Source organism: Marmota flaviventris, chromosome 14 (assembly GCF_047511675.1).
Source record: "Marmota flaviventris isolate mMarFla1 chromosome 14, mMarFla1.hap1, whole genome shotgun sequence".
Lineage (NCBI taxonomy): Eukaryota > Metazoa > Chordata > Mammalia > Rodentia > Sciuridae > Marmota > Marmota flaviventris.
This window is the reverse complement of record NC_092511.1, coordinates 33909487-33928262: the sequence shown is the minus strand read 5'-3', so window position 1 is coordinate 33928262 and position 18776 is coordinate 33909487. Positions and strand designations below refer to the sequence as shown.

The 18776-nt window shown below is 37.7% G+C and overlaps 1 protein-coding gene across 6 annotated transcripts in view; it reads right to left on the bottom strand.

Annotated features, from left to right (window-relative positions):
* The window catches only part of Mta3 (metastasis associated 1 family member 3), a 165408-nt gene that overhangs the window by 51447 nt on the left and 95185 nt on the right, over positions 1-18776 (bottom strand). For 5 of the 6 annotated variants that reach the window (XM_071601527.1, XM_071601529.1, XM_071601528.1 and 2 more), the window contains exons 10-12: positions 11005-11079; positions 8562-8620; positions 2493-2617 (exon numbers count right to left, since the gene is read on the bottom strand). In XM_071601527.1, the coding sequence (XP_071457628.1) occupies positions 2493-2617; positions 8562-8620; positions 11005-11079 (259 nt within the window). The remainder of the gene's footprint in view (positions 1-2492; positions 2618-8561; positions 8621-11004; positions 11080-18776) is intronic. The other variant, XM_034635820.2, reaches the window with a different exon arrangement.

The following is an 18776-nucleotide window of genomic DNA, read 5'->3' as shown; positions in this document are numbered from 1 at the left end:
CAGCTGGGCACAGTGACACACACTTATATTCCAGGAGCCTGAGACAGGTGGATTCCAAGTTTGAGGCCAACCTGGACAATTTAGCAAAACCTTGTTTCAAAATAAGAAAAGGGCTGAGGATACAGCACACCTAGGCTCAATCCTTGGTACCAAAAGAAAAAGAAAAAAAAGAAGTAAATATCACTTGACAAATAGAAAACACCAAATTCTATCATTCTGTAAGCATAAATCTTATTTATTTATTTGGGTACCAGGGATTGAACTCACAGGTGCTTAACCACTAAGCCACATCCCCAACCCTTTTTTGTATTTTATTTACAGACAGGGTCTGCCTGAGTTGCTTAGGACCTTGCTAGGTTGCTGGGGCTGGCTTTGAACTCATGATCCTCCTGTCTCAGCCTCCCAATCTGCTGGTATTATGGGCATATACCACTGCATCTGGCTCTAGTATAAATCTTTTATGTATATTAAGATACATTTTATGATAGATATTAACAATATGTTGATCAAAAATATAAAATTAAAATCACTTGTATGTCAGACACACATAAAAATGACAATTAAGTATTTAAATCAGTATTTCACACATGAATGTGAAAGAGATTTGAAAGCTGGGCACAGTGGCATGTGCCTGCAATCTCAGGAATTCGAGAGGCTGAGGCAGGAGGATCATAAATTTGAGGCCAGCCTTAGCAACTTAGACCCTCAGCAACTTCATGAGATCTTGTCTCAAAATAAAAAAACCAAAAAGGGCTAGGGATATTCTCAGTAGTAAAGCACACCTGGGTTCAATACCCAGTGCCAAAAAAGAAAGAAAAGGTCTGAAAGTTAAAAAAGAAGACAGATTGCCAGGTGCAGTAGGGAGCACCTATAGCACCAGCTAATCAAGAGGCTGAGGCAGGAGTATAATTTGATCCTAGGAGTTTGACTGGGACCATAGTGAGATCCCATCTTAAAAAACAACTAAGTCACTACCACTTGTATGCATGGTTCTTTTTATTTCCACATAAATATAATGAATTTCAAAATCCAAGAACTTCCAATTCAGAGGCACTATCAATGCTATCCATATGAAATCTTGACCAAAAGAATCTATTTTTTCGCAAACTGATTTCCTTTGTGCTCTGATGGTACACAGAATGGTTAGACACATGTTCATGTCTCATTTCTAGAAAGTCAGTACTTGGTGTGGCTCAAGTCTTCCTTAGAGTCAAGAGAAATAATTATATGATTTGATTTTAAAAGTCTTTTCTAATGCTGACACTTAATGTGGGATATAGAGCAGACTGAGTCTTAAAGTCCCTCTCCCATGTCCCTAGGCAGTGAGTAGGTTCATCTATCCCCACAAAGAACTGCCGAGAGCCAAACACTGGGTACAGGTAGACTTTCAATAAACATGTGCTTCCTTTCCTCTCCCACCCCAGGCTACCTTCATTGGAAGAAAACAGATGATGTCATCAATGCCCCATTAAGAGATTATACTAGCCAGGTGCTCAGACTACAAGTCAGCTATTCAGGAGGCTGAGGCAGGAGGAGTCTGAAGGCAACTAAGCAATATCCTGTCTCAAAAATTTCTCTCTCTCTCTCTCTCTCTCTCTCTCTCTCTCTCTTTTTTTTTTTTTGATACTGGGGATTGAACCCAGGGGCACTTAATCCCTGAGCCATATCCCCAGCCCTTTCTGTATTTCAGTTAGAGACATGGTCTCAATGAGTTGCTAAATTGCTGAGGCTGGCTTTGAACTCACCTTCCGAGCCACTGGGATTTTAGGGGTGTGCCACTATGCATGGCTCAAAAGACTTTTTAAAAAGAGACAGGGATGTAGCTCAGTGGTAGTGTGCAACTGGGTTCAATCCCTAGTACCAAAAGAGGTGTGTGTGGGGGGGGTCATTCTATTGTTGCTTGAAATTTAAGTAAACAACAACCTATCAGTTCATCTCACCATCCCCATTTAACACCCAGGGCACAGAAAATACTGCCAGCATAGATAAATAACAGCAGGGACCTAAGGCCAAAAGCAAATGTCACAGAACAACATCTCCCAAACTGGTGCCCTGAAATAGCAGTTTATCCCCAGATAAACCTTTCCTACAGAATTACCAGGCACCTTTAATTTGTCAAATAATACTAAAAAACTCCAAAAGGAAATTTGGTATGTATCATGAGACCATGGCTTGGCCAAAACTAATCCAACCTTGCACAGTTGAGCAAACATTGCCATTGTACACACAATAGAGCTCTTCCAAAGCAAAGGAAACTCAATATCTACCTTTGATGTATGGCACAGAATAAGTACCCAATGATCGGCCCCTTCATTCCCTGCAGAAGGCAAGGACAGGTCCCTGTTCACTATGAGGAGACAATGCCCTGCCTCTACAATGCACTGACCCCACGATGCTCACCAATCCCACCCCACAGTGCAGGGCTGTTCCCTGAACAAACAGAAGGCAGGTCTCTCCAACAGGAAAACAAAGCCCAGCTGGAGCAAACTTACCGTAGCAGCTCTCACAGGCTCGCCCTAATAGGGGGTTCTGGGGCTGGAACGTGGTCCCCACAGCTCCATTCACAGCGCCAGGCTTGCCATTGCTGGTGGATATTTGGTTGGGATTTGGTTTGCTGCTTTCAGTGAGATGTAAAGTGAGGTGATAAAAATGATTTGTATAACAAGGCAAGAAGCATCACATCTCCTTACTAATTTACTCCAACTAAATAAACCTTAAAAGATTCAGTGAAAAAGAAAGAAACTGGTAAAAGCAAGATATTAACCACTCACATTTATAAAACAAGGATATGTAACAACAAATCTCTTGTGCCTTATATTCAACAAAGTAAATACTGTATCTCTGTCGGTCCAAATGCAATTTCATTGGAATATCATCAGATACTTTTGAAAGATACAAGCTATCAGGCTTTTATCACTTATCATAAATTCTTCTAAGCAAACAGAATCATTTTGGGGTAAAATAAATCAGGTTTAAGGCAGCACTGTGTGAGTAGGGAAAGCACTGTCCTCTGCTGCTGCTGAGAAAGTACCTGACTGCACCCCAGCTTTAGAGGGGGTATCACAAGCACTGACAGTGAGCGAGCACTTCAGGAGCCTCTAAGTACCTGCCCTATTCCTAAATAGCATTTAAAATTAGAAAAACCAATAACTTTGAGCTTCAAGTTATTTCTTTTTAAGAAAATAATTTTTAGGAGGAAAAAGGAGACATGTACATTTCCTAGAGACTAAGTCAACAGAGCCACTACACATTTCACTAGAAATGGGCAGTCCAGACATCTCTTACTACTTCCTGTGCAAACATGGCTAACTTGTCCCCATCTACAACAGGCTAAGTCCCGTGTTTAGAAGCATGCACAAGAGTACTGCACAGGTGCACACGACAGGCATGACTCATTTTGCATACAATTCAGAGCCTAGTAAATCTCCTACACTGAGGAGCTTTCATTCTAGATGAACTTTCCTATTTGGTAGACAGAAAATAAGCAAGTTTAGAAATCAATGCTGAATGAATGAATGGAGACTATTCTGTTATGGAGACCACACTGCTTCCCCATGGCTCCTGAAGCAATGAGATGTCACAACTACCAATACACTTGGAATCTCAACAAGTTGGCTCAGGGATTTCCTCTTACCCACAATTCCATTTAACAGTCAAAGTCTACTGTATAAGACTTGGTCTGCCTGAGAGCAAAGACCCTACTTAAGATTTCTTTCTACATTATTAATGCAACTCTCACTGACATCCTTGCAACCACCACCAGAAGAAATCATTTAACCTCTATGTGCACTAAGGTCCCAGTTTGTAAAAACAGGGTTATTATTTATACCTCTAACCTGTGTCACCAAAGTATTTAAGACAAATTGGTTTTATTTTTCTGCAGTACTGGATACTGAACCCTGGATTTTGTGCACGTTAAGTAAGCGTTCTATCACTGAACTACATCCCCAGCCCCTAACAAACTGGTTTTAAAAACATGTTAAATCAGACAGAGGGTGCTTCTCTTGTAGTTTTCAGTTGAAACAGTTTTCAGTATGGAATGAAAAGTAGTAGTTTAAAATGAATAAGAGAGGGGCTGGGGATGTGGCTCAAGTGGTAGCGCGCTCGCCTGGCATGCGTGCGGCCCGGGTTCGATCCTCAGCACCACATACAAAGATGTTGTGTCCGCTAAAAACTAAAAAATAAATATTAAAAAAAAATAAAATGAATAAGGGTTCCAAGGTCATATAATACCAATTTAAAAAAATAATAAATGTACAGAAATGATTGCTCCTCTAAGTCAAATGACTGGCCAGAAGATTCCCAGAAATGAAAATTTCGGACATGTAAAATATGTGATGAAAAAGAGATAATACAAATTTACAGTTGAGCTGCCTGAAAAAAGAATAACAGGAAGCACAAATTTACTTAGTTGCTCAAGTGAGAATGTTATTTGATTGAATAAATGACTGTTCTTAATTATCATAAACACAAGGAAAATAAGTGTGCCAAGACTACACACACGTGAATCACTTAAAATATCTTCTATAAAACCAGGTACTTAAAGATCAAATCTCAGGAGACAAGTGATATCATTGTGACAATTTGTGACTGTTAAGACACACATAAAAAATTTTTTAAAAGACACATTATATGAAATTGCCCAGGCTGGGGATATAGCTCAATGGTAGAGACCTTGCCTATCATGCACAAGGCCTTGGGTTCAATTCCCAGCACCACAAAAAGAAATAAGTAGAAATAATTTGGGGACTGGGGTTGTGGCTCAGCATGCTGAGCCACATATGCATTAGAGTGCTCACCTAGCATATGCAAGGCCCTGAGTTTGATCCTCAGAACTACATAAAAATAAATAAAATAAAGGTATTGTGTTGAACTACAACTAAAAAATAAATATTAAAAAAATAAAAGAAAGAAAGAAATTTCCCTTCCTTTTATCTAGCTCCCAGATCATACCCTCCTCCTCTGTGCTCTGGGTTCCACGGTGTCAGCCCTCATGAGAACTCTGTACAGTTGGTTCTCTTCCCTGACCTTTCCTCTTACTACCGGTTACACACATTTCTCCCATTTAAGACACTCTCCAGCCCTCTCTCTCTACTGCCCACATTTCTGTGGCTCATATGCAGTCTCCACCACTCCCATGAAGATCACCATAACCTCTTTAGTGCTAAACTGCTCTTTTTCACATCTGACAAATCTCTTTCCCTCCTTAAAACACACTCCTCTCTTGGCTTCTGTAAAACCATATGACCTGGCTATCCATTTTTAGCTATCATACACTATTTGATCTGTAAATGTTGAATTTATTCAAGACTTGATCCAAAGCCCTTTTCTTGCAGCTCTCCCTCGGAAATCTTGTCTATGGTTCAAACATAATAACTGTGTGCTGATTTAGCTGTGTTTCTATGTCTAGCTCAAGACTTCTCCCAAGTTTAGACCAATATAACATGTTGATAGCATATCCAACACTTCTTTTGAATAGAGCCAACTCAAAATGACCTCACCTGATTTTGTGCCATGGTTTCTGAGCTTGGTGAACAGCAGGACAGTCCACCTAACTGTGCTGACCAGAAATTTGGAACTCAATCTTGACAAGCAAAAGCCAATCACTTCCAAATATCACACCATTTCCAGGGCTCTAGTCAAGCCAGTGTTGCCTCTCCTCTCCGGAGTGGTCTCTGTACATCTTACTCTTACTTTCCTTCCCCAGACCATTTTCTAAACAGTGATCTTCAAGTGCAAATCTGACCATGATACTTCTCTATTCAAAATTCATTTCCACTGGGCTGGGGATGTGGCTCAAGCAGTAGCGCGCTCGCCTGGCATGTGTGTGGCCCGGGTTCGATCCTTAGCACCACATACAAACAAAGATGTTGTGTCCGTTGAAAACTAAAAAATAAATATTAAAAATTCTCTCTCTCTTAAAAAAAAAAATTCATTTCCACTGTCTATCACACCAGCCTTCCATGGCTCATCACACCTTTTCCACACCAGCCACACTACCTTTCTGCTCTTCAACTGTGCTCTGCCTCTTCCCATCTAAGGATCCCACTGGCCTGGAGTTCCTCCATTATTGCTCAATCTCTCCTCAAAGTACATGCAAACTCACTTTCCTGAAGGCTTTCTTGGGAGCATCAACTAAACCGGGGCCCCAAGGATAAACTCGCCTAACAGCACTCCCCATGCCGCATCTTTACTGTCTTGTTCCCCTTACCTGCCCCTTCTAGAGGCCAGTCTGTCTTCTCAACCTTGTTACCTCTAGCACTGAGCAGGATGTTTTGAATATGAGAGACTGCCATGCTCAAAACATGACAGAAGAAAACAAATTTAATCTATTACTTATTTATTTTAGTTGTAGGTGGACACAATACCTTTATTTGTTTTTATTTTTATGTGGTGCTGGGGATCGAACCCAGTGCTTCACGTATGTGAGGCAAGCGCCCTACCACTGAGCCACAACCCAGTTCTTAATCTATTACCTTTTTTAAAAAAAAACTTTTTTTTAAATTTATTTTTAGCTGTAGTTGAACACAACATCTTTATTTTACTTATTTATGTGTATGTGGTGTTGAGGATTGAACCTAGAGCCTCCCATGTTCTAGGCGAGCGCTCTACCACTGAGCCACAACCCCAGCCCAATCTATTATGTTTTAAAACAACCCATTTCAGAGTTAATTTGGAAATTTATGGAAAGACTCACAATCTTATTAAACTCAGTAATTCAGTTGCATATTTTTGAACACTGGATATGTTTTAAATATATGTTTTTTAAGTATGATTAGAAACTGTCTTGATTTATAAAAACCATTCACTTAGAGCAGGGTTTGAGAAATAGGCACTGTCTTGACATGACAATGATTTTAAACCCAAAGGATAATAACAGGATGCTAGACAACTAAAACAACTGAAACCTATCCATTACTAATTGAACATTTACAAAGTAGGATTCTAATTACCACTAGAACGAAGAAAACAATATAAAATCCTTTTTTGTAAAGGGCCAGATAGTTATGCATTTTAAGCAATTTCATTTGCACCCACTGAATTCTGCCACTGTAGTCTGAAAGCAGGCAATACATAAATGAATGAGTATGTGTGTGTTTCAATTAAACTATTTACCAAAAAAAGATAGATCAGATTTGGCCCACGTACTATAGCTTGCTGATCCATGGCTTAGATCAAGACACCAAAGTCAATGTAAAGCAGGAAACAACAACAATTATCCGGCTGTGTGCAGGGACAAATACCTATTATCCCAGCTACTCAGGGGGTTGAGGCAGAAAGATCCCAAATCCAAGGCCAACCTGGGCAATTTAAGGAGACTCTGTCTCAAAAACAAAAAAGAAAAAGGGCTCGGGGTATGACTCATTGGTAGAGCACCCCTGGGTTCAATCCTTAGTACTGCAAAAGCAAACCAAAAAAACCCAACTATCTGTGTTAGTTGGTCAGAAATGGTTAAAGATACCAGCCCTGTGATGTTGGCAACACTGAAGTACAAGGAAGTTGATATACTTACTTTATGAAAATCAAATACATGTGAGTTGCAACAGTATCCTCTTTGGGAAGTGGTATTTTTATAAATCAGTCAAATACAATATGTAAGTGAAAAGGAACAAAAAAAATCACTCTGCAGAAGAGATATAATCATAAGGGACCTATAAATTCCATGTTTTTAAAATTATAACAGTTACGTGCTTAGAGATAAAAGATGAATACAAAAGATCATAATTCACTGCCCTTGAGGCATTCTATATGTAAAAAACATCTATCATGCAATATATTAAAATTCTGCAACTAAAGGTAAAGTATAAAATGACTGTATTTAAGCTCTAAGAATGAGAAAAATCTTGGAACAGCACACAGAAATTTATAATAAATTTCACTTTAATTCCCAAGGAATCTAGGACAGTACTATATACATAGTGTTCAAAAAACTAATTTTTCCTTAACAAATGAATAATCAAACTTTGAAGAACTCAATAAAATTGTGTAATTCATCTAAAATACAACAAATGAAAAGAAAACTGGCATTCGTTTTGACATGGCAATGACCTGTAAACCCAAAGGACTAAAAAGAATGCCAGACACCTAAAACAAATGAAACCTGCCATTACTTATTGAACAGTTCTAATTACCATTTGAACAAAGAAAACAATGCAAAATCCTCAACCAAATAATGCAAAGGACATACCTCAAAGAGGCAATGAACATCACCCAAACAAGTTCAAGTTTCTAGCTTTGTGAAACACATTTGCTTGCACTAATACAGAGTTAGTTCCATGGGTTAGTTTTGGACACTTTGTCTACAGTTTTGCTGGAAACACAAAACACGCTCTCTTTTCCTAGTCCTTAGGTTAGTCTATATGTGGTTTCTCTTACCTCCTTTTTTTAAAAATTTTTTTTTGTCTAAAAATAACAATAGAAGGCAAGTGTCATGCTTTGTAGAGGAAGAAAGTAAGATACACAAAGAAATTCAAACTTCTCTGAAAGTGAACAAAATAACATGGTTTGTAATGATACAATTAAGAGCAGGACAAATATTTTTAAAAAATTTCATTACTTACTAAGTTGGGATATAAACTTGTTTCAGTTTACTCTCAGCTTCTGCTGCTTTTAGACGTTTCTAATTCAAAAGATGGATAAAATATTTTACACACAATGCCTATTAGTTATTACCACTTCACTGTCTTAAAAAAGAAGAAAATAAAGTATCAGGCTATAAATTAAAATTTACTCTTTTTAAGACAAGCTTTTCTTTCATATGCATATTCTTCAATTGTAGTAGCTTATAAGAAAAGTCACTAGATTCTGAGTTACAGAACTATAGTACTTTTTTTTTTCTTCAGTGCGAGAGATGGAACCCAAAGCCTCACACATACCAGGAAAGCACTCTACCCTTGAGCCACATCCCCAGCCCTAGATATAAATTTTTAAAGTAAAGCAACGAACAGCTCCATTCCATTTTTTTTTTATTTTTTAGGTGCTAGGGATTGAACCCAGGGTCTTGTGCATGCTAAATACTCACTCTACCATTAAAACATACCTCTAGTCCCCAAAAGGACCTATATTAGCATGGTGAAGAGGTACATGCCCATAATTCCAGTCACTAGGAAGGCTGGGGCAGGAGGATTGCAACTTTGAGGCCAGCCTGGACAACAGAGCAAGTAAAAAGAATGGGAGATGTGGCTCAATGGTATAGCACCCCTGGATTCAAACCCTAGTGCCAAATAAATAAATAAAATAAATGAATAAATATAAACATTTTTTACTTTTACAAACTGTTTTTACTTTCTTACTTGTTTATCTGGAAGGAACAACACACACACACACACACACACACAATACTTGCTTTTAGAAAAATATTCAGAGATGATTAGTTTCCAAAATCCATCAAAGAGAAAGAGACTGTCACTATTCTAAGTAAAATTAAATAAACCTTTACCCTCAAATATTGGGAGATATGAAGTAACTTTTTTTTTCTTTGGTACTGGTGATTGAACCCAGTGGCACCTGACCACTTAGCCACATCCCTAGCCCTTTTTATTTTCATTTTGAGACAGGGCCTCACTAAGTTCTTAGGGCCTCAATAAGTTGCTGAGATTAGTTTTGAACTTGGATCCTCCTGTTTCAGCCTCCCGAGTTGCTGGTATTACAGGCGTGCACCACTGTGCCTGGCAACATGCAGTAAAACTTTAAAGCTTGGCTGAGCTCACCATAAGACTGTACTGACATCAATTAGTAGCCAAGTGCAGGGAAAGAAATGGGAAGTAAATTAGATAATAAAATCCAGACACTGATCAACACAATAATGACGGCAAACAGGGAAGGAAAATAATATATGGTCAATGTTCAAAAATGAGACCAGCTAGAACACAAGGTGATCCTCCACTTTCCCAGTAAGAGGAAAAAAAAAATGGTGAGGGGACAACCTGAAACTTTTAGAACAGAGTTTAATTTTTAGGAATAATTTTATTCAAACATTTTCGACTGTCCTTGATGCCACAGTCTCTATTATCTTTAGGGACCCTTTCTGATCAGAATGCACAGCCTTTCAGACCCACTGCCTTCATTTCTACTCATGTTCAAATAAGCACCTTTTGAATAATATATGATGTTCACAGAGGAAATTGTTCAACAGGCCTTGGATATCTATTCACTGTTCATGACCTCAATAACCCTTTGTGATACTTTTTAAAGTGATTCTTAAATGTATTTGTACTGCATCCCAACCTTGCCACTGTGTAACCTCCATCTTGGTGGGGGGGGGGGAATCTACATTAAATATTTGTGTCTTTATTTACAAGTTCTGACATGTGACTTCAAGAATATAAAACAAATATTGACTGAGCTTGTTTCAGGAAAACAAAGGTAACATGATTCAAAATAAATATCTGAAGATGTTATATGAATTGAGACATTTGAGAAATGTCAAAAATTAAAAATTCCCTACTTTTAAATAATTTTGGATCACTTCTCGGCCTTTTGGCTAAGATCAAATGTAAATATCATGTATAGCACTAAAACATCAAACTAGTAAGACTACTAAAATTAAAGTAAAAAACAGGCAAGATACACACATAAGGACAATTCAGGAGATATTTGAAAATATCTCTAATTGTAAGGTTGATGGCATTGGTCTCAACTTTCAAATCTTCATAAAAATAACTTGTTCAAGAGGTCTGTGGCAATGCCACATCTCTGATATTTCCCATCAACTATACTCGCAAACAGACGAAGCACCAGTCACATGCAAGGAAAATAATGCCTTTCTAGTGATATCCTGCTCTGTCATCTTTCTAAAATATTTATCACCATGATTGATGAGGTCAAGGAAATCTAACATGAAAATGTTAAATATAATAACTTAAAGACATGAAATCATGGAGTTAAAATTAGTATGGGAAAGATAAAGCAAACAATTGTGAAATTAGCAAATTGCTAAGAAATATTAAAATATAAACAGTTCATTTTAATGCACTCATGGTGGTAGCAATATTAATAAGTTACCTGCTGCACATATCTGTCAGTAGTTTTCCACATGTAATAATACTCAATGATGCTAGTCAATGACTTCCAAGGGAGCTGAAAAACATTCAACATGATAATAAAAACCACCTACTGTATAAAGTGCTTTTCTTTAAAACCACCTCTTTAAAAAATAATGGAGTAAATATTCATTTGGAAGATTCATTCTAGAAAAAAAAAAAAAAGCCCTGAAGTTAATTTTAGCAAAAATTGCCCCACATGTCACATTCAGCAAAGAAATTCCCAATATAACACATTCCATTTATTGCCTAATTCATTAAAAATTATAAACATTATGACTATCAATATTTCACGACTTACTCAGGAAAGATCTCAGGCTACATGTGGAAATATAGAACAAGTTTAGAAATAACATTTAAATAACTTTAGCCTGAGTTACTTTTTCAAAGATGCCAGCTACAACTAAGTATCTTTTGGTCTCTGAACATAATATTTCCATTCTTTTCAAAACCACTCTATTTAAAAAAAAAAAAAAGCTAATTCTCTGAAGGAAAAGAAAAAAAAAACACAGCTGAGTGTGCTTCTTATTAGTAGAGCAAGCTAGCCTGAGCTGTTTTTGATAAATATTCAAAAATGGCCAAATAAAAATCTTAATCATGAAGCCTACAACCAAAGAATATATTTAACATGTCTTTCTGTAGAAGGGAATCTGTTAGTTATCCAAGATGCAAATGAGGACAGATCATACTTTCATGATGATATGAATGGCTGATAAAACAATCTTGAATTATGGCAGCAGATTTTATAAGGGTGACTCAGCCCTCTGACTTCCCTACCATATTATAAGAATTGGAAAGTTAAAACTACTTCCTGGACTTTATACCTGGGATCTGCTTATGAAACCTGGACAACATCCATGCCATTCCTATCACCTCTCCATTTAACTCACCTGTTAGACCTCAAAACAGATGGATTTTAGAGAAATTATTTTAAGCTTATTTGGGTGGCAACACCAATAGCAGTTACAAATGTGATCTCTTTACAGGATCAATCAGCCCAGCCACTAAGCTGTGAACCATAGCTAAAGCAAATAGTTTTATTTTAATTCAATGTGTTCATCTAATAGAATTGAAAGTGTGGAAGATGGTGAAGGAGCCTCAAGCAAGACCTCATAGGATAGTCATGGTATAATCCCCACGGCTTTTTAAGTAACGTCAGAACTCTTATCATTTATTATTCTTCTGAGAAAAAGGCCTTAATTTTAATTTACCTGGAAACCAAGTAACCAGGAAAGGAAGCCAATTGACCATGTAAACACAGCTGCATCAGCTTTATTTTATCCAGTCCTCTGAGTCCTGACTGGCTGTGCCCAGCACCACTCAGCATTACAATGTTAGGCTGCACTCTTTGTGCCACTGCTTCTAGCTGGGAAGCATCTAAACTTGGACTACTGGCTCTCTAGGAGGTTCTGTGAGCCTTCAGACACCAAGTAATGTATTTCATTCTGCTAAACTAGTTCAGTTAAATGGATTCTGCTGTCTCCACTTATGGCTTGTGCATTATCTTTCCCAGGGGTAGCAAGGATGGTATAACAGGCATCTATTTTGCTAGAACAGAGCTGGGAGCCCAGTAGTTCTTGAAGCCAACAGCTCTGAGGCAGGTTCTCTGTGGCACAGGAACATTGGGAATTGAGGGGGGAATATCCTTCAGCATTCCAGGCCCTATATTAAGCAAAGGTAAGACTGTGGTTGTTCTGATCATCGCCTATTCTCCACTGCCCCAAACAGTACAAATGACTGAATATACAACATAGAACATGGCAACCAAGACCAAATGGATGAGACTGACAGCAGCTTATTAGTCACATGTACTCACAGCCCAGGGGAAAGAACACTGCACACCATGTGGGGTTACACAGGAATTGCAAGTGAGAATAAGGTGAAGCAGTAGGAGCCGTGGAAGTGAGGCTCAGTACTAGCAAGAGGTTAAGATGTTCCTGGTTACTGCAGAAGGTTTCTGTAAGAGGATGTGACAGACTCGTGTGAACAATTCTTCAAGCTGGCAGGGTAATGAAACCCATCAGGCTGAAGACTGGGGGGTGGGGGTGAGGGGAGCAAGTGGCTACTAGGCGAAATAGCCAGGTAGGGAGACATTCCTATAGCACAGACGTGGGGAACATCTGGCAAAGGCAAGAGAATTCAAGTTAAGCTTTGGAGGCTCAAAGATGTTAAGGCAGCACATGGAATTTTAGGCTTTCCCTGTACTAGTGCACTTAAGATGACCAGAACAATGAAGCCCAAGCCTGGAACCACTCAGTGACTAGACAGACTCAACCCCTGACACTGATGGCTTGAATAGAAACAAGACATGCTCATGTTTATTTCAGAAAATAAACACCATTGAACTCAGTCCTGCTTATTATTTATTTATTTATTTGTTTGTTTGTTTGTTTGTTTGTTTAGGGTGGGGGTACTGGAGCTTGAACTCAGGGGCACTTAACCACTGAGCCACATTCTGTATTTTATTTAGAGACAGGGTCTCACTGAGTTGTTTAGCACCTTGCCATTGCTGAGGTTAACTGTGAACCTGCAATACTCCTGCCTCAGCTTCCCAAGCTGCTGGGATTACAGGCATGTGCTACCACACCCAGCTGCTGTTATTGTTAATACAAGATATTCTATATTTAATTAAAAAAAATCAGACATGCAAAAACACTAGAGAATACATGTATCATTGTATAAATTCAAAAATTTAATTTTTGAATAATTGACTATATATTGAATAATTGAATTCACATGGAATAATTGAATATCTCATTGAATAAAGTAATCAACAGACAAATCTGGACCTCAAGATGGCCCCAAATGTTGAAAACTGTCAAATTAGAAATTTTAACTATAATTAAAATACTGTATTTTGGTGGGGGGAGGGGTGTTAGGGATCAACCAGGGGGCCTTATGCATACTAAGCTACAACCACAGCCCCTATAATTAATATACTGAAGGAGCTAATTAAAAGGATGGATAACATGTCAATTGATTAGGAACTTCAACAGAGATCAAAAGCATAAGACAAACTATGAAGTCAGGAAGAAAAACATGCTATCACACTTGAAGAATTCTGTAAGAAGTTTATCAGTATACTGGACACAGCAAGAATTATCTGTACTAAAAGATTATATAAACTAAAACAAAAGCAGAATAATCAATGGGAAAAAAAAAGCACCATGAACTGGTGGACAATACTAAATGATCTAGTAATGTATAACTGGAGTTCTACAAGTAAATGAAAAATCTTCAAAAAGAAAATGACTAAGAATTATCTAAAATATAGAACATTCAAATGACAGTTCTAGGAAGCTCAAAGGACTACAGTTATTACAAAAAAAAAAAACTTGGAGGCATATTGTAGAAGTAAATGCTAAAAATCAAAAGTAATAAGAAAATACTGATGAAGAAAAAGAAACATTGTGCAATAGGAACTTTTCATCAGAAACTATATCCACCAGACAAAGGGACATCTTCAGAGTATTAAAAGAGGGGGAAAAAAAGTAAATCCTATAAAGAATTAAATATCTTTCTAAAGGGGACAGTAAAAGATTCATCAAACAAAGGTGCATTGTTGACTAAACCTATACTAACAATAACTGTTTATACTGGAAGAAAACTTTCAAATAAATTATCTGAACTTCAACTTTAAGAAGATACTAGAAGGAAATGCAGCAAAGTCCTAAGCAATGAGAAAACAGGAAGGTAGAAGCAGAAATTAATAAAACAGAAAATTTTAAAAAAATCAAACAACCTAAAAGCTGGTCTTTGCAAAGTTCAATAAAATTGATATAACTCCTAGCCAGATTGATCAGGAATAAAAAGGGGGTGAGGTGGGGTAGGGAGGAGAGACACAAGTTTTGAGTATCAGGAATAAGTGAGTAGACATAACTAGAGATCTAGCCCACAGACCTTAAAAAAATAATTTGAGAGGGCCTAAGGATGTTGCTCAGTGACAGAATACTTGCTTATTAGTATGTGTGAAGCCCTGGGTTCAATTTCCAAGAAAATAAAAAGTAATCCACTGTATCAAGAAACAAAAGAGGATAACCCTACCTATAATCACAACTTCTTCATAAATCACATCTTACAAAATTCAGAATCCCTTCATGGTAAAAACTCAGAAAAGCAGGATGTGATGGTGTACACCTGGAATTCCAGCTACTTAGGAGGTAAAGGCAGGAGAATCGCATGTTTGAAGCCAGCCTGCGCAATTTAGTGAGACTCTGTCTCATTAAAAAAGAAAAAAACAAAAAAAGGTGTACTAGAGATTCCAGCAAGTACTAAAGGCAGGATAAAGAAGTAACAGTCACACATATCAGAAATAAAAAACAAGACTCTATCTGCAGAAATCTGTCTATGTAGAAAGTCTCAAAGGATTTATCAAAAAACCTACTTAAGTACTGCCTGAGATTAATAAGGCTAGAGAAAATGTGATAAAAAACACTAAGCCAATATATAAAGAATTCTCAAAATCAATACTAAGATAACCAAAGTGGGAAAAATTAAGCATGAACAAACTTTTCACATCAAACACTTACTATACCAACAAAACCATGTAAAGATGCTAAACATCATTAGTGTTTGTAAAAATGCAAATTAAATCCACAATGACCTCAGCACCATAAAAAGCAAAACAAAATAGGGGCTGAAGATGCAGCTCAGTGACAGAGCACTTGCCTGGCACGTGAGGCACCCTAGGCTCAATCCCCAGTACCACAACAAAACAAAACACACACCACAAAGAGATGCTACTACAGAGCTATGGCTTTTAAAATGATGCTAACAAGTACCAGTGAGGATGTAAAGCAAATGAAACTGTTACATTTTGCTAGCTGTAATGCAAAATGTTACAGTCCTACTGAAAATACTTGTTTGTCAGGATTCAATTAAAGAACCAGGGCCAAAAAAACAGATTTACCTTATTTACTATATTTTAATCTTTATTTTATTTTTTTAATATTTTTTAGATGTTGATGGATTTTATTCATTTATTTATATACATTGTTGAGAATCGAACCCAGTGCCTCACACATGTTAGGCAAGCACTCTACTACTGACTCACAACCCCAGACCCTTAATCTTTATTTATTCATTTATTTATTTTTAATATTTTTTTAGTTGTAGATAGACACAATATCTTTATTTATTTATTTTTATGTGGTGCTGAGAATCGATCCCAGTTCCTCATGCATGCAAGGCAAGTGCTCTACTATTGAGTCACAACCCCAGCCCCTTAAGTATTTGTTATAATGATTTAGCCTCATGCAATTACAGAAGCTAATTGAACTGCCTCTGCAAGGTGGTTGTGTTTGCATCTGAAGCTCAGCCTTGGGGTATACAGGACAAGCAGTTGGGAGAAGATGATGCAAAGCTGCAGAGAAGAAGAACAAGCTGAAACCCACAAACATGAGCTGGAGCCTTGACAACCAGAAGGAACCTTGTCAATAATCACTGCCTTTGAACCTGATCACATGGTGTTCTGCAGAAGCCAAGGCTATTCTTCATGGAGCTCACAAACACACAAACCTCTTGTCCTGGAAGTAAGAAAAGCTTGGAGGACCCTAGGGAAGACGAAGTGATTGCAGTCCTATCACTGCTTCATGCCAACATGAGCCAGATCCCATGGCAGCACATATGAGCTACATACAAAAACTGCTGCTGCCTCAAATCTGCTCTCCAACCCTGCAAGAGAATCTCCCTATGACTACCATAATGGGAAACATACTGGGAAGGAAATTCTGGAAACTGTAGTTCAGCTTAACTACACTGATATATTTCTTCTTCTTTCTTTCCTTTTTTTTTGGGGGGGGGGGGCGGGAGGCACTGGTGAACAGACCCAAAGGTGCTTAACCACTGAGCAACCTCCCCAGCCTTTTTAAAAATTTATTTATTTATGAATGAATGACAGGGTCTCCTGATTACAGGAGTGCACTACTGCACCTAGCTATACTGATAGACATCAAAGTCATCACAGTTTCTTCTGAAGTTAAACATATAATTACCATTAAAACCCAATTAACCTGTTGCTAGTGTTTACATGAGAAAGGAAAATTAGATTCACACTAAAATCAAAATACGATGTTTATGGCAACTTTATCCATAATTGCCAGAAACAACTCAAATGTCCTTCAACAGCTAAACAAATAAACAAATTGCAGTAAATTCATACAATGGAATAATACTAATGAAATGAACTACTGATACACACAACAAGACTGATGAATACCAAGTAAAAGAAGCCAAAATTGTAAGGCTATCTACTGTATGATTCCACTCATGGAGTATTTAGAAAAAGGCAAATTGCAGGGCACAGTGTGCACACCTATAATCCCAGCAACTTGGGAGGTTGAGGCAGGAGGATTGCAAGTTCAAGGCCAGCCTCAGCAACTTAGTGAGAACTTGTCTCAAAAGGGTGGAGTAGGGTGGGGATATATCTCAGTGGTAAAGTGCTCCCCCAAAAAAAACAAAGGTGGGGGGCAAAAATTAACTTTAGGGATGGAGATGAAATCAGGGGTTAGGGTTTGAAGAGAACTGCCTATAAAATGGGAGATCAACGGTAGGTTTAATGAACCGTACTGTCTTGACTGAGGCTACAAAAGTATGCATAACCTTATGCTAGAAAGAATATATTTTACTGTGTGCAAATTTAAAAATAAATTACATTAAACTAATCACTAAGTATGAAAATATTGGGCTAGGGATGTAGTTCAGTGGTAAAACGTGTGCTTAGCATGTACAAGGTCCTGGGTTCAACACTCACCACCTCATTCCTCCTAAAAAGCCCTGTATCTGAATATCTGAAATTCAATATCCTACTTGAATTTGTTATGTACAGGAGATGGAACCCAGGGCCTCATGCATGCTAGGCGAGCACTCTACTACTAATCTATACCCCCAACTCGTTTTTAAATATATAACACACCATAAATTCACATGGAATTCAAAGTAGAAAATAAAAATGATTATTTCTGAGAAGTAGGATGAAACAAGTTTAAAAATGACCATTATGATGGTGTTGCCCAGTGCGCTGATAAAGCTCAAGTACTGAGGGGAGAAAAACCCAAGAGAATTTATTTTACATACGCTACCTGTTAATTTCTACAAGAATACTTATTAAAAAATTCATGTCATAGTATTTCTGATCAATACAGTGCCCCAACAACATCAGGTACATGTAATGGTAATATAGGTAATGAGAGAGAATGTGTGTATTATGATTTCTACTAGGTTTATATGCTATTTTTATAATAAGCCTAAAAACAGTACTACAGAAAACACAAAACTCTTTGAGTAGTTTAATTTCTGACATTCTATTTTGTTCACACTGAGATTTTTGACCCTGGTGGCCAATTCCAGTCTCCAAAATATAACAGATCTAAAGTGGATCAGCTCATCAACACGAGAGTTAACCACATTTTAGGGAAACACCTGCAGAGTTAAAATCTGCATTTCCCAGACCCTCTTGCATCTAAGAGTCTGGATATAATCTGGGTTGCACCATAGATGCATGGGCAAGACAGACAGGAAGTTTGTTACTAAAAGTACCCTGCTGATAGGGATCACAACAGAGGCAGGTAGAGAGGTAGCTCTGCAACTGGGTGATTAGGTTTCTGACCATAACACTGACAGCAGCATCCCCAGTTGGTCCATACTGAAATAAAGACGTTCAGAGTCATTCCCAGAAGGCCAATCTCAAGTCTGTCTTTTCACTTTTTCTAGTACTTAATATTTCTTTCTTTTTTT